This window comes from Anomaloglossus baeobatrachus, chromosome 3 (genome assembly GCF_048569485.1).
Source record: "Anomaloglossus baeobatrachus isolate aAnoBae1 chromosome 3, aAnoBae1.hap1, whole genome shotgun sequence".
Lineage (NCBI taxonomy): Eukaryota > Metazoa > Chordata > Amphibia > Anura > Aromobatidae > Anomaloglossus > Anomaloglossus baeobatrachus.
This window is the reverse complement of record NC_134355.1, coordinates 202,480,367-202,495,114: the sequence shown is the minus strand read 5'-3', so window position 1 is coordinate 202,495,114 and position 14,748 is coordinate 202,480,367. Positions and strand designations below refer to the sequence as shown.

The following is a 14,748-nucleotide window of genomic DNA, read 5'->3' as shown; positions in this document are numbered from 1 at the left end:
AGTAACACTTGATGCTACTTTGGTTCCTTTTAAATCAGCACCTTTATATCCATAACTTTAAGTTATCATGCCTGACCCTGATGACAGGTTCTCTATAAGTTTTGTCTTAATCACGTGAAATGCATGCTCGAAGGAGTTGACATGTGGTGATTAAATCAGCCATTGCAGAAAATTCCTCTTTGGCTTAAAAAACCCCTGGATTTCTCTTGCAGTATGTTGAAGTTAATTGTGGATCTGTACTGTAACACGCCGTACAATCAACCTTGCTACACTTGGATAACTGAGCAGAAAGTATGACCTTGTACACTTCTGAATTAATCCAGCTGCTCCTGTCTTCAGTCACATCATCAATAATCACTAGTGACCCAGTGCCATTGGAAACCATGCATGTCCAAGCCATCACACTGCATCCACCATGTTGTACAGAGGATATGGTGTACTATGGATCATAAGCCATTCGAAACCTGCTCCACACTTTCTTCTTCCCATCATTCTGGTACAGGTTAATCTTAGTTGATCTGTCCAAAGAATGCTTTTCCAGAACTGGGCTGGCTTCATTAGATGTTTTTTGCCAAAGATAATCTGGACTGTCTATTCTTAAGGCTGAATAACGATTTTCGCCTTGTGGTGAGCCCTCTGCATTTTCTCACAGGACGTTTTATCTGTACCGTAGTCTTAGATACTGAAACACCAATTCCTGGAGAGTGTTTTTCACCTGGATGAATGTTGAAAAAGATTTTTCTTCATCATAGAAAGGATTCTGCAATAATCCACCACTGTTGTCTTCTGTGGATGTCCAGGCCTTTTTAAGTTCCTGTCACACAGTATTTTGCTCTAAACTCGCCGAATGTCATGGCAGCATCAGACACTCTTGAGACTACATACTGTGACACTCCTCACTATGCTTTTTTTGGTGCTTTTGAGTTGCACAGGCAGGCTCAGGCATTGACCAACTGTGTGCTCATTAATGATCGGACCAGTAGGAATTAATCCCTTGTACACCCCACCTTTTTAAAGGGAACCTGTCATCAGAAATTTCGCCCAAAAGCTAAAAGATTCCCCCTCTGCAGCTCCTGTGCTGCATTCTAGGAAGGTCCCTGTTATTATTGTGCCCCATGTGAGACCAAAATAAAGCCTTTATAAAGTGCTACCTTTTTGTATGCAGCTTCTGTAAATCCGTCACGGGGGCGGGCTCTCTGCCGTCCGTTATTCTGCCCCCTGGTCCTGTATGCCGCCCCCATCGCTCCTTTCCATATCTGATGCACCGCCCACTGCTCCAGCCATCCCCGCGCATGCCCAGTGCCAGTCTCACAGGACTGAGCAGTGTGACCGCTGGTGACGTGTGCGCAGGCAAGTGATTATGGACGGGACTGTGACTGTTATCAGCAAGTACCCGGCCATAATCTCTTGAGCGCGCAAACCTCTCCAGCATTCACACTGAGCTCAGTGTAGATGCTAGACTGTATGGGCTGCTTCCAGGGATGACGTCCCTTTGTCATGTGATAGGGGCGTGTTCGAAATACTATCACATGACAAAGGGACGTCATCCCTGGAAGCAGCCCATACAGTCTAGCATCTACACTGAGCTCAGTGTGAATGCTGGAGAGGTTTGCGCGCTCAAGAGATTATGGCCGGGTACTTGCTGATAACAGTCACAGTCCCGTCCATAATCACTTGCCAGCGCACACGTCACCAGCGGTCAAACTGCTCAGTCCTGTGAGACTGGCACTGGGCATGCGCGGGGATGGCTGGAGCAGTGGGCGGTGCATCAGATATGGAAAGGAGCGATGGGGGCGGCATACAGGACCAGGAGGCAGAATAACGGACGGCAGAAAGCCCGCCCCCGTGACGGATTTACAGAAGCTGCATACAAAAAGGTAGAACTTTATAAAGGCTTTATTTTGGTCTCACAGGGGGCACAATAATAACAGGGACCTTCCTAGAATGCAGCCCAGGAGCTGCAGAGGGGGAATCTTTTAGCTTTTGGGCGAAATTTCTGATGACAGGTTCCCTTTAAGATGGATGAATTTGTCTTCCTTTACGGACTATAGCTTTTTGCTACACCGGTTTGTGTGCTGTTGTTTTCCAGTCTAGTAATTTACTGCGTGTTGATTGGTATGCAGTGGAATTCCTCCTGTCATCTGGTTATTTTCTCCCTGCTTTAGTTTTCTTCCTTATCACTTGTTGTTTGATTTCTCTGTGTAAGCATGCTGTGTGATAGAATTTTTGATTCCTTGTTTGTCTATCACTGTTGGAGTTTACACACTCCTGTCCTGACCCCCTTGGGGGTAGGGTGAGAGGGGGTACTAGATCAAGGCTGGTCAAGAGCATGGGTAGGAAGGCGGCCCAGACATCGTCACTATCAGACATATTTGAGATCAGGGACAGCTACAGCTAGTGTCCTCTTAGCCTGGGGGCCAGTTTAGGAGCCCCTGATTATCTCCTGCCACCCTGTGACAGTTCCAAAGCTTACTAGTTTGTTATTTTTTTGCAGAATGTACGAAACTGTTGATTTGGTCACGACTAACATTTTTACAATCTTTCTGATGGTTTCTTCATTTATTTCAGCCTAATGATGGTCTGTTTATCTTCCATTAGGAGCACCTTGACAACATGTTGTGTTTTCACAGCAAAAGCTTACAAATCCAAATGCCACACCTAGAATCTGCTCCAGACCTTTTACCTACTTAATTGATGATGGATTAATGAGGGAATAGCCCATCCAGTCCATTACAGAGTTTGTGGCCAATCAGCATTCCCAGAGTGACTGTTGTTTATCAATATTATGTCACAGTGGACGTCCTCGCTACAGAAATAGTAAAAGGTTGTAGCTAGTCAATGCATGCTGATTGGCTGCAGCATCACATGGCTTAGTACTATCTTTGCAAGTTATAGTAAGAACAGGTGCTGACCACTGGAGCAGAGCTGGTGGGGAAAGGCGAGTACAAGCTTTAACACATTTTCTCTGGAGATGTTAATCTGTAACCATGATATTACCCCATGAACATTCCAGATATCACCTTCATATACAAACTATTACATGTACAGCAGAATGTTGTGGAAGTGACTAGAATGGGAGTGATTTTTGCAGTCTGGAGCATTTTCTGGATATACCCTTCACTTATCATTTATGAGGGAACAGCAAATTCTACTAAGTAATCAGATAAATGCAGCAGTGGGTGCAGCAACAAGGGGAGCAAAAGTAGGAAGAGCAGCAGCATGAGGAGCAACAATCAGAGGAGCACAAGTAGGAAGAGCAGCAGCATGAGGAGCAGCAACAGGGGAACCGCATCAAAATCAGCAGCAGCGGGAGTAGCTACAGTAGGAGTAGCAGCAAGACAAGGAAAATCAAGAGTAGAGGCAAAAGGAACAGCTGCAGGAGGGGATGCAGAAAGAGCAGTGGCACGAGGAGCAGTTGCAAGAGAAGGAGCATCAAGAGCAGAATAGCTGCAGGAGGCATAGCAGCAAACGCAGTAGCAGGAGGAGCAGCTATAGCAGTAGGGGCAGCAAGAGCAGAGTCAGAAGGAACAGCTACAGGAGGGGAAGGAGCTGAGGGAGGAGCAGCTACAGCAGTAGGGGCAGCATTAGCAGAGGCAGAAGCAGCAAGAGTAGCAGTAGAAAGAACAGCTGCAGGAGGGGGAGCATCAAGAGCAGTGGCAGGAGAAAAAGTTACTGCAGTAGGCACAGAAGTAAAAGGAACAGATGCAGGATGGGGGAACAGCAAGAGCAGCGGTATGAGGCTGGACTCACACGAGCGTATTAAAAAACGGTCCCATTCTTGTTTGCGAGAGTCGGACGAATTTTTCTCACTTGTCATCAGTGTGCACTCAGTGTGCTGTCAGTATGCTGTCAGTATGCAATCCGTTTTTTTGCACAGCAGCTGTTACTCATTTACAGTCATGTACAGGAGAATTTACAGTGTTCTGTGCTACATGATAGGATTGTATTTAGAAAAACCGATGTCACTAGGATGGTCCGTGTGCCGTCCGTGTGACATCCGATTTTTCCTCGCATCCATTGACTTGTATTGGCGAGTCTCGGACGTATTCTGGATCAAATCGCAGCATGCTGCCGCTTTTCTCGCATCCAGAATCTGGATGCAAGAAAAGCTGACCAACAGCTCTCCCTTGTGAGGTAAATCCGGAGATATGACGATAAATCATGATATTCAAGTATGTCAGGAAGCCCTCTCCTGGTGTCACCCCCCCTTTCCTTCACACAACTGGTTTAGCAACAAATCCCATGGCCATCTCCTGTGATATGGAGATGAGGTGGTGTGGGGACAATGGACACAGGATGACTCCCTGCCGTGACCCTGTAGTGGGGGCTGCTAGCTAGTTAGCAAGGCTATGGAAATAGCCAGACAGAACGACTCCAGTAAAAAATGGTTCATATCTCGCAAGCCATATTTCCGATAAATATGGCAACCATAAAAATGGTGTCTCCGCATGCGGACGATGCCGGCACACCCTTTTTATGGGAGCAGGACATTGGGAAATGCCCCAGGCGTGATATCAGCCAATGGGGAACTGGCAGACAGGTCATGAGTCCCCTCGTTCTGTAGCTAAATTCATAACTGTCACAATGAGAGCATTGGCGTCCGCCTACGACGCTCCCAGGCAAAGTTATGGCCCATATTCCATGTTGTGGATTTTGTCCATAACTCCAGCCAGGGGTGGAGCAGTGCTCCCTCTGAGGTCACGAAGGTAGGAGGGGACCTGGATTTGTCCAGGTTGATAACCCTACTTCGGCCATTTTCCAGTGTTCTTTCGCTGGGGGTCACGTGCAGGAAACATCTGTGGGAGTTCCTGGAAACCTGGTCTACAGCGCCCCCCTGTGGCCAGACGCACAAGGTAACTGATTGAATTGCATACCTGTTTGTAAACCATGCTTTATCTGTAACTGTACTCTGACATATGTATATTCTGTAGATTCCCTATTGTATATATTGTAGTTTCTAGTGTGCTTTAGGCTGATTAAATTATATAATTAATCTTGGGCTGTTCTGTTATCTCGATCTTGAATCCCACGTCTGTGTGTTCGGCTAATAGTTACCGTGAAGCGGTTGGTGGCAGCGAGTCTGTGCCAAGGATTATTGTGGGGAGGCCAGTGAGATTCGGGGAGATTTTATATATTCCGCCCGCGGAGGTCGGGGGAATATATACCCTACTCTCACCGGGGACCCTTCAATAATCGGCATAAGTAGTATAGCGGCCTCCTTGCTTATTGTCGGGCAATTCCATAATTGGCCTGACTATAAGAGGGGCGCTAGAGAGCGCGTCACGTGCTCTGTCTGTCGGTCGGGAGGTATAAAGGAGGGGTGACCCCCCACTTGTTACACCCCGATTGTGACGTACTGGTAGCCAGCGCGGGGGATTTCTGAGTGACCCCCCCGGTGGTTCGTGACATATTGGTGGCATAGCGGTGGGATCGAGATAATAGTGTGTGTGAGTGTGAGACCCATACTCCCAGACACTAAAGACTGCCTGCAGCAGCTGTGGCCGCTGGGGTCTTCAGACTAGCTCAACACTAGAGTGTCAGAGTGCAGATACTGTAAGGTGTGTGGAGGCATCAGGTGTCAGTTCTGTGTCAGTGACCAAAAGTCTGCAAGAATGGCTGATGGCACCAGGAGCAGAGCTATGCAACTGGCCAATGCTAAGGCAGGAGCCGAAGAGAGGGAGGACGGTGCTGTGGACAGCAATGAGGAGGTTGCCCACGAGTCCTCCAGGAGCTCGACGCCAGAAAACCGTTCTGCCGAGGACATTGCGCAACCTGGCACTGCTGGACTAGATGAGGAGGAGCTCACCCAAGGTTCCTCAACGAGCCAGATGCCAGCCCTCCGCTCTGAAAGGGACAGTGAATCGCCTAGCTCTGCAGCGTGCCGCAGATCACCACGTGCCATTCCACCGAGCCTGGGAGGCTCGGATAGCCTTCTTCAAATGGCTATGGCCCTTCTCCAGGCTGGAGACCAGAAGGGCTACAAGGAACTCCTGGCAGAGCGCAGGGCAGAGCGGCAGGCAGCGCGTGACGCTGAGGCTGCGGAGCGGCACGCAGAGCGTGAGGCTGCGGAGCGAGAGCGGCAGGCAGCGCGTGAAGAGCGAGAGCGACAGGCAGACCGTGACTACCAGCTGCAGCTAGCTCAGCTCCGGCCCTCATCAGCCACATGTGACCTTCGAGACACCAAACTTCCAAAGGTCCGTGTTGAGGACTTCCCAGTGCTGGAGAAGGATGGAGACTTGGACTCTTTCTTGACTGCTTTTGAACGGACTTGCTTGCAGCACCATCTGGACAAGGACCAGTGGGCCAAATACCTGACCCCCCGTTTAAGGGGTAAGGCCCTGGATATCCTTGGGGACTTGCCTGCTGAGGCAGATCAGGGCTACGACACCATCAAGCGGGCCCTGATCCAACAGTACAACCTCACTCCAGAGTCCTACCGCAAGAAGTTCCGGAGCCTACAGAAGGGACCAAAGGACTCCTGGGCTGACCACCGGCGGGCACTTGCCCGAGCTGCCGACCACTGGACCCAAGGCCTGCAGCTTTCCACCGGACCGGAGATCCTGGACTTGTTCATCACGGAGCAACTCTTGTGGAACTGCCCTGAGGATCTCCGCCAGTTCATCCGAGACCAGAAGCCAAAGGGGTCCACGGCTACAGCTGCCCTTGCCGATGACTACACCAACAATCGGGCTCCTGAAGCCAGGAGAGCAGCCACCAGCAGCACCTGGAGAGGGGGTAAGATGAATTCTGCGACTGCCCCACCTGCCCCTAGACTGCAGGGGGTGTCCCCCTCAACTCCCCTCTCCAGGCCCGTGGCAGAACCAAGACGGTGCCACCAGTGCAACCTACCTGGACACTTCAAGGCCATGTGCCCTCAGCGTCCCAAGGCCCCGGCTCCGTCCCCGTCCCCAGGGCCGCCCAAGGTGTATTGTGTGGGTGGGGGTGGTGGTAGGTCCCTGGACAGCTTCCAACCTGTCACCGTCGGCCGGTCTGTGACCATAGGACTGCGAGACAGCGCCTCGGAGGTGACTCTGGTGCGGCCTGAGATGGTGTCCCCCCAAGACTTGATCCCTGGAAAAACCCTCGCTGTCTCCGGGATTGGAGGCACTGACCCGGCGCTGCCTGTTGCTGACATTTATGTGGACTGGGGCGCAGGGCGGGGGGTGAGGGAGGTGGGGGTAACTGATCGGATCCCTGCAAACGTGCTACTTGGGACAGATTTGGGGCAGATAACCTCCCAGTTTGGGCCCCCCCCAAGGGCTGAACCTTCAGCCAGTACTGACATGACTCCTGACAATGTTAATGTGTTATCTATGAATGATGTAAGGGAGGAGGGAGTGAACTCTGATATTTCTGCTTGCAGACACCATAGACACACACGCAGCTGCAGCTGTGACAGGAGGGGAGGGGGTCAGAGAAAGGTGTGACAATGCCTCTACAAGTAACCAGCCTGTGAGCTGGGATCTGTTGCCCTCTGCAGGGATAAGCAGAGAGCAGGGTGCTGCAGGGGGAGGACCAGTGTGTGGGGTGGGGGCTACCACAGCAAATGTGGGGTCCCCAGAGATTTCACAGCGGGGTTCTGTTGCTGCAGGAGGGGAACAGGCAGGTGAGATTGGGGCCGGTCCAGGAGCGGAAGTGCTCCCAGGTAAGATCTCGGTGCATGGTTCCCCCACAACCGGGGTGTCAGGAAGCCAGGTAGGTCTGCCTGAACCGGCGACTTGGTCAGGAACGGAGGAGGAGCAGGCACGACCCACGGTCGCAGCGGCTGTGGCCGCTGTCACCCGCAGTGGGAGTGCTGGAAGCCAAGGGGCCTCCCGGAGGTCCGATAGCTCTTCCCCTTCTGACCAAGTGGCAGCCGAGTCAGGTGGAGGCCAGGACACAGGTCCCGGGGTACTGACTGAAGATGTGACAGTCTCGTCGATTCTGGCCACATCTAGTCAGGGGTTTCAGGCAGCGTTAGAAGCTGACGACAGCCTGAAAGCTCTTAAGGAGCAGGCGGCACAGCCTCCCTCGGACTCGGACCCGGAGCGAGTGGTCTGGGACCAAGGACGGCTGTACCGGGCCACGGTCCAGCAGGGTTCACCGGAGGCGTGGCCCAGGGACCGACAGTTGGTGGTACCCTATCCGTTCCGGACGGAGTTGTTGCGGATCGCACATGAGATTCCGATGGCCGGACACCTAGGGATCGCTAAGACCAAGGCCAGGTTAAACCAGCATTTCTACTGGCCAAAAATGGGGGCCGATGTGGCTGCCTACTGCCGTTCGTGTGAAGCCTGTCAGAGAGTGGGGAAGGCGGGGCCACGCCCCAAAGCCCCACTAGTATCTCTGCCAATCATCGATGAGCCTTTCAGGAGGGTGGCTGTGGATCTGGTCGGCCCGCTGGCCATCCCCAGCAGCTCCGGGAAACGCTTCATACTGACGGTAGTGGACTATGCCACCCGGTACCCAGAAGCAGTGGCCTTGTCGTCCATTCGGGCTGACAAGGTGGCCACCGCATTGCTGGAGATTTTCTCCCGAGTGGGTTTTCCCCAGGAAATGCTCACTGACCGGGGGACCCAATTCATGTCCCAGCTGATGGAGGCCCTCTGTAAGCAAGTCCAGGTGCGACATCTGGTGGCCAGCCCGTACCATCCACAGACTAATGGCCTGTGCGAGCGGTTCAATGGCACCTTAAAGCAGATGCTTAAGATGTTGGTCGACTCCCATGGGCGTGACTGGGAGCGGTATCTCCCACACCTGTTATTTGCTTACCGGGAGGTTCCACAGGCCTCAACAGGATTCTCACCGTTTGAGCTCCTGTACGGGCGACGTGTGCGGGGCCCCCTGGCTCTGGTGAAAGAGGCTTGGGAAGGGGATTTGGCCACCCCTGGAGTGTCGGTTATCGAGTATGTCATGCGCTTCCGGGACAAAATGCAGGCCTTGACGCAACTGGTACGCGACAATATGGCTCAAGCCCAGGCCGATCAGAAGCGTTGGTACGACCAGAACGCTTGTGAGAGGACCTACCAAGTGGGTCAAAAGGTGTGGGTACTGGTCCCCGTACCACAGGACAAGCTTCAGGCAGCCTGGGAAGGCCCATACCTCGTGTACCAGCAGCTCAACCCTGTAACGTACCTGGTCACCCTGGACCCTGCCCGTGGAAGGCGGAAGCCCTTCCATGTGAACATGATGAAGGCACATCATGAGCGGGAGGCATGTGCGCTCCCCGTGTGCAACCTGCCCGAGGAGGGAGAAGCGGAAACCCTCTTGGATATGCTAGCCCAGGTTAGGGCAGGCGGATCCATTGAGGATGTGGAGGTTGGCCACCAGCTCTTGGAAGACCAACGGTCCCAGCTGTGGGCCACCCTCCTCCCCTTCCGGGGGTTGTTTACCAACCAGCCCGGAAGGACTGACTTGGCTGTCCATCACGTGGACACTGGGGATCATCCCCCGATCCGGCGTTCAGCATATCGGGTCTCCCTGGAGGTGCAGCAACACATGCGCCAGGAGATTGACGAGATGCTGAAGCTGGGGGTGATCCAGGCATCCAACAGCGCTTGGGCCTCGCCTGTAGTCCTCGTCCCTAAGAAGGACCGAACCACTCGGTTCTGCGTGGACTACAGGGGGCTCAATGCGGTCACGGTCGCCGATGCGTACCCAATGCCACGCATCGATGACCTGCTCGATCAGTTGGCCGGGGCTCAGTACCTGACCATCATGGATCTGAGCCGGGGATATTGGCAGATCCCCCTGACTCGCAAGGCCAGGGAACGCTCTGCCTTTATTACCCCATTTGGACTGTACGAGTCCACGGTGATGCCATTCGGGATGAGGAATGCCCCTGCCACTTTCCAGCGGATGGTCAACACCCTGCTCAAGGGACTTGAAGGGTACGCGGCCGCGTACCTGGATGACATTGCCGTCTTCAGTCCCACCTGGGAGGACCACCTAGAGCATCTAGCACAGGTGCTCAGGCGGATCCACCGGGCAGGTTTGACCATCAAGCCGGGAAAGTGTCAGCTGGCCATGAGCGAGGTCCAGTACCTCGGTCACCGGGTAGGCGGGAGAACACTGAAGCCCGAGCCTGAGAAAGTGGAGGCCATCGCATCCTGGCCCACCCCCAGGACCAAGAAGCAGGTGATGTCCTTCTTGGGGACCGCTGGGTACTATAGGAGGTTTGTTCCATGCTATAGTAGCCTGGCAAAGCCCTTGACGGACCTCACCAAGAAGAAGCTGCCCTCTGCAGTCGATTGGACAATGGACTGCGAGACAGCCTTCCGGGCCCTAAAGGACGCCCTGTCCAGCCCGCCCGTGCTACAGGCAGCCGACTTCACGCGGCCGTTTGTAGTACAGACCGACGCCAGTGACTTCGGCCTCGGTGCGGTGCTCAGCCAGGTGGACTCTGCGAGCCAAGAGCACCCAGTCTTGTACCTGAGCCGGAAGCTGTTACCGAGGGAAGTGGCCTATTCCACAATGGAGAAGGAGTGCCTGGCCATAGTGTGGGCCCTGCAGCGTCTGCAACCCTATCTATACGGGCGCCACTTCATCGTGGAGACGGACCACAATCCCCTCAGCTGGTTGCACACCGTCTCTGGGACGAATGGGCGATTGTTGCGATGGAGCCTTGCGCTCCAGCAATACAACTTCACCATTCGCCACAAAAGGGGCCGTGACCACGGTAACGCAGACGGGCTGTCCCGACAAGGAGAGGTCGCGGACGGGCGCACGGGGGAACACCGGAGTGTGCTGCCCCCTAGCGCCCTCAAAAGGGGGGAGGTGTGAGGTAAATCCGGAGATATGACGATAAATCATGATATTCAAGTATGTCAGGAAGCCCTCTCCTGGTGTCACCCCCCCTTTCCTTCACACAACTGGTTTAGCAACAAATCCCATGGCCATCTCCTGTGATATGGAGATGAGGTGGTGTGGGGACAATGGACACAGGATGACTCCCTGCCGTGACCCTGTAGTGGGGGCTGCTAGCTAGTTAGCAAGGCTATGGAAATAGCCAGACAGAACGACTCCAGTAAAAAATGGTTCATATCTCGCAAGCCATATTTCCGATAAATATGGCAACCATAAAAATGGTGTCTCCGCATGCGGACGATGCCGGCACACCCTTTTTATGGGAGCAGGACATTGGGAAATGCCCCAGGCGTGATATCAGCCAATGGGGAACTGGCAGACAGGTCATGAGTCCCCTCGTTCTGTAGCTAAATTCATAACTGTCACAATGAGAGCATTGGCGTCCGCCTACGACGCTCCCAGGCAAAGTTATGGCCCATATTCCATGTTGTGGATTTTGTCCATAACTCCAGCCAGGGGTGGAGCAGTGCTCCCTCTGAGGTCACGAAGGTAGGAGGGGACCTGGATTTGTCCAGGTTGATAACCCTACTTCGGCCATTTTCCAGTGTTCTTTCGCTGGGGGTCACGTGCAGGAAACATCTGTGGGAGTTCCTGGAAACCTGGTCTACAGCGCCCCCCTGTGGCCAGACGCACAAGGTAACTGATTGAATTGCATACCTGTTTGTAAACCATGCTTTATCTGTAACTGTACTCTGACATATGTATATTCTGTAGATTCCCTATTGTATATATTGTAGTTTCTAGTGTGCTTTAGGCTGATTAAATTATATAATTAATCTTGGGCTGTTCTGTTATCTCGATCTTGAATCCCACGTCTGTGTGTTCGGCTAATAGTTACCGTGAAGCGGTTGGTGGCAGCGAGTCTGTGCCAAGGATTATTGTGGGGAGGCCAGTGAGATTCGGGGAGATTTTATATATTCCGCCCGCGGAGGTCGGGGGAATATATACCCTACTCTCACCGGGGACCCTTCAATAATCGGCATAAGTAGTATAGCGGCCTCCTTGCTTATTGTCGGGCAATTCCATAATTGGCCTGACTATAAGAGGGGCGCTAGAGAGCGCGTCACGTGCTCTGTCTGTCGGTCGGGAGGTATAAAGGAGGGGTGACCCCCCACTTGTTACACCCCGATTGTGACGTACTGGTAGCCAGCGCGGGGGATTTCTGAGTGACCCCCCCGGTGGTTCGTGACATCCCTCATTGATTAGTATTGGTCCGAGTGCAATGCGAGAATTTCTCGCATTGCTCTCGTCCGTTTTTGACGCTCGTGTGAGTGTACCCTAAGAAACAGCTGCAGGAGTAGGAGCATCCAGAGCAAGGGCAGGAGCAACAGCTGTTGGAGGAAGGGGAGTAACAAGATCAAGGGCAGGGGGGAAATCTGGGGGAACATTAAGAGCTGCGGCAGAAGGAGCAGCTGCAGGAGAAGGAGCATCAAGAACAGCGGCAGGAGGAACAGCTACAGCAGTAGGCACAGCAAGAGCAGTGATAAAAGCAACAGCTGCAGGATGGGGAGCATAAAAAGTAGAGCAAGAGGAGAAGCTGCTCGAAGAAGGGGGACTAGCAAGATCACGGGCAGGGAACAAGCTGGAGAACCAGGGGGAACATCAAGAGTATCAACAGGAGGACAAGCTGCTGGAGGAGGAGCATCAAGAGCAGCAGGAGGCGGAGCAGCTATACCAGTAGTCTCAGGAAGAACAGCGGTAAAAGGAACAACTGCAGCAGAGGGAGCATAAAAAGCTGAGCAGGAGGAGCAGCTACAGCAGCAGGCTCAGAAAGTAGTGGTAAAAGGAACAGCTGCAGGAGGGGGCGCATCTAGAGCAGCGACAGGTGGAGCAGCTGCAGCAGTAGGCTCAGCAAGAGCCGCGGTAAAAGGAATTGCTGCAAGAGAGGGGGAGCATCAAGAGCAGCCACAAGAGGAGAATCTACAGCAGTAGGCACAGCAAGAGCAGTCAGAAGGAACAGCTACAGGAGGGGAAGCAGCAATAAGAGCGGCAGGAGGAGCAGCTGCAGGAGGGGAAGCCGCAATAAGAGCGGCAGGAGGAGCAGCTGCAGGAGGGGAAGCAGCAATAAGAGCGGCAGGAGGAACAGCTGCAGGAGGGGAAGCCGCAATAAGAGCGGCAGGAGGAACAGCTGCAGGAGGGGAAGCAGCAATAAGAGTGGCAACAGGAACAGCTGCAGGAGGGGAAGCAGCAATAAGAGCGGCAGGAGGAACAGCTGCAGGAGGGGAAGCAGCAATAAGAGCGGCAGGAGGAACAGCTGCAGGAGGGGAAGCAGCAATAAGAGTGGCAGGAGGAACAGCTGCAGGAGGGGAAGCAGCAATAAGAGTGGCAGGAGGAACAGCTGCAGGAGGGGAAGCAGCAATAAGAGTGGCAGGAGGAACAGCTGCAGGAGGGGAAGCAGCAATAAGAACGGCAGGAGGAACAGCTGCAGGAGGGGAAGCAGCAATAAGAGTGGCAACAGGAACAGCTGCAGGAGGGGAAGCAGCAATAAGAGCGGCAGGAGGAACAGCTGCAGGAGGGGAAGCAGCAATAAGAGTGGCAGGAGGAACAGCTGCAGGAGGGGAAGCAGCAATAAGAGTGGCAGGAGGAACAGCTGCAGGAGGGGAAGCAGCAATAAGAACGGCAGGAGGAACAGCTGCAGGAGGGGAAGCCGCAATAAGAGCGGCAGGAGGAGCAGCTGCAGGAGGGGAAGCCGCAATAAGAGCGGCAGGAGGAAGAGCTGCAGGAGGGGAAGCCGCAATAAGAGCGGCAGGAGGAACAGCTGCAGGAGGAGAAGCAGCAATAAGAGCGGCAGGAGGGGAAGCAGCAATAAGAGCGGCAGGAGGAACAGCTGCAGGAGGGGAAGCAGCAATAAGAGCGGCAGGAGGAGCAGCTGCAGGAGGGGAAGCAGCAATAAGAGCGGCAGGAGGAACAGCTGCAGGAGGGGAAGCAGCAATAAGAGTGGCAGGAGGAGCAGCTGCAGGAGGGGAAGCAGCAATAAGAGCTGCAGGAGGGGCAGCTGCAGGAGGGGAAGCAGCAATAAGAGCGGCAGGAGGAACAGCTGCAGGAGGGGAAGCAGCAATAAGAGCGGCAGGAGGAACAGCTGCAGGAGGGGAAGCAGCAATAAGAGCTGCAGGAGGAGCAGCTGCAGGAGGGGAAGCAGCAATAAGAGCGGCAGGAGGGGAAGCAGCAATAAGAGCTGCAGGAGGGGAAGCAGCAATAACAGCGGCAGCAATAACAGCAGATTGTACAATACACAGCAGCGGCACTGCCTTCAGATACATTAATTCTATGTCATAAACTCAAGAGATCTCTTCACCATCACTTAGCAACCTAAGCAGTGAAGGAAACAGAATGGAGGTGTTCTCAATCCCAGACACCTGCGCTCCCGCAGAGAAGGCTATGGTCGCTAACACGAGGGCAGAAAGTCGCAGCTCACAAGCGGCGATTTCCCTGCGGCCAGTTCCTCGCTCTGCAGCCCTCCGCCCCCGCTGCTGCTGATCGTGCTGGAATGTCGGCTCCCACTTACTAGGCAGAGCTTCCCCATCACTGGTGCCGCCATCCCAGCGCTCGCACCTCCACTTGCTACTGGTATTCAGCTGCCTACAGGAACGTGCAGGGAGGAGCCGCGGCCATTACACAGGAGACATCCCGGAGCGGCGGGCGAGACACTGACTGCAGGCTAATCTCCCTAATCTGGATTCCGGTCAGAGTCTACGGAAGCCGGGCAAAGTCTGAATTGCTCTATTTCTCCTGTCACTGCAGCGGTGGGCTGGCACAGGGATTGCCAGTCTGTGCTGCGGGCTGCTGCTGGGCTTTGTAGTACACCACTCAGGGAGGACCGCTTATTTCTTGGTTCCTGAAGGTGCCCATTGTTTTCTACCCCACTACGTGTGTGGAAAGTGAGGGCACAGCTTGCATTGAGGG

The 14,748-nt window shown here is 53.8% G+C and overlaps 1 protein-coding gene across 1 annotated transcript in view; it reads right to left on the bottom strand.

Moving 5' to 3' along the window:
* LOC142296283 (dihydroxyacetone phosphate acyltransferase-like) overlaps nt 1–14,528 on the bottom strand; it is a 318,344-nt gene extending 303,816 nt beyond the window's left edge. The window contains 1 exon segment of the mRNA XM_075339690.1: nt 14,351–14,528. Coding sequence (XP_075195805.1) covers nt 14,351–14,383 — 33 coding nt within the window. The 5' untranslated portion in view covers nt 14,384–14,528.
* Between the last annotated feature and the right edge of the window lie 220 nt (nt 14,529–14,748).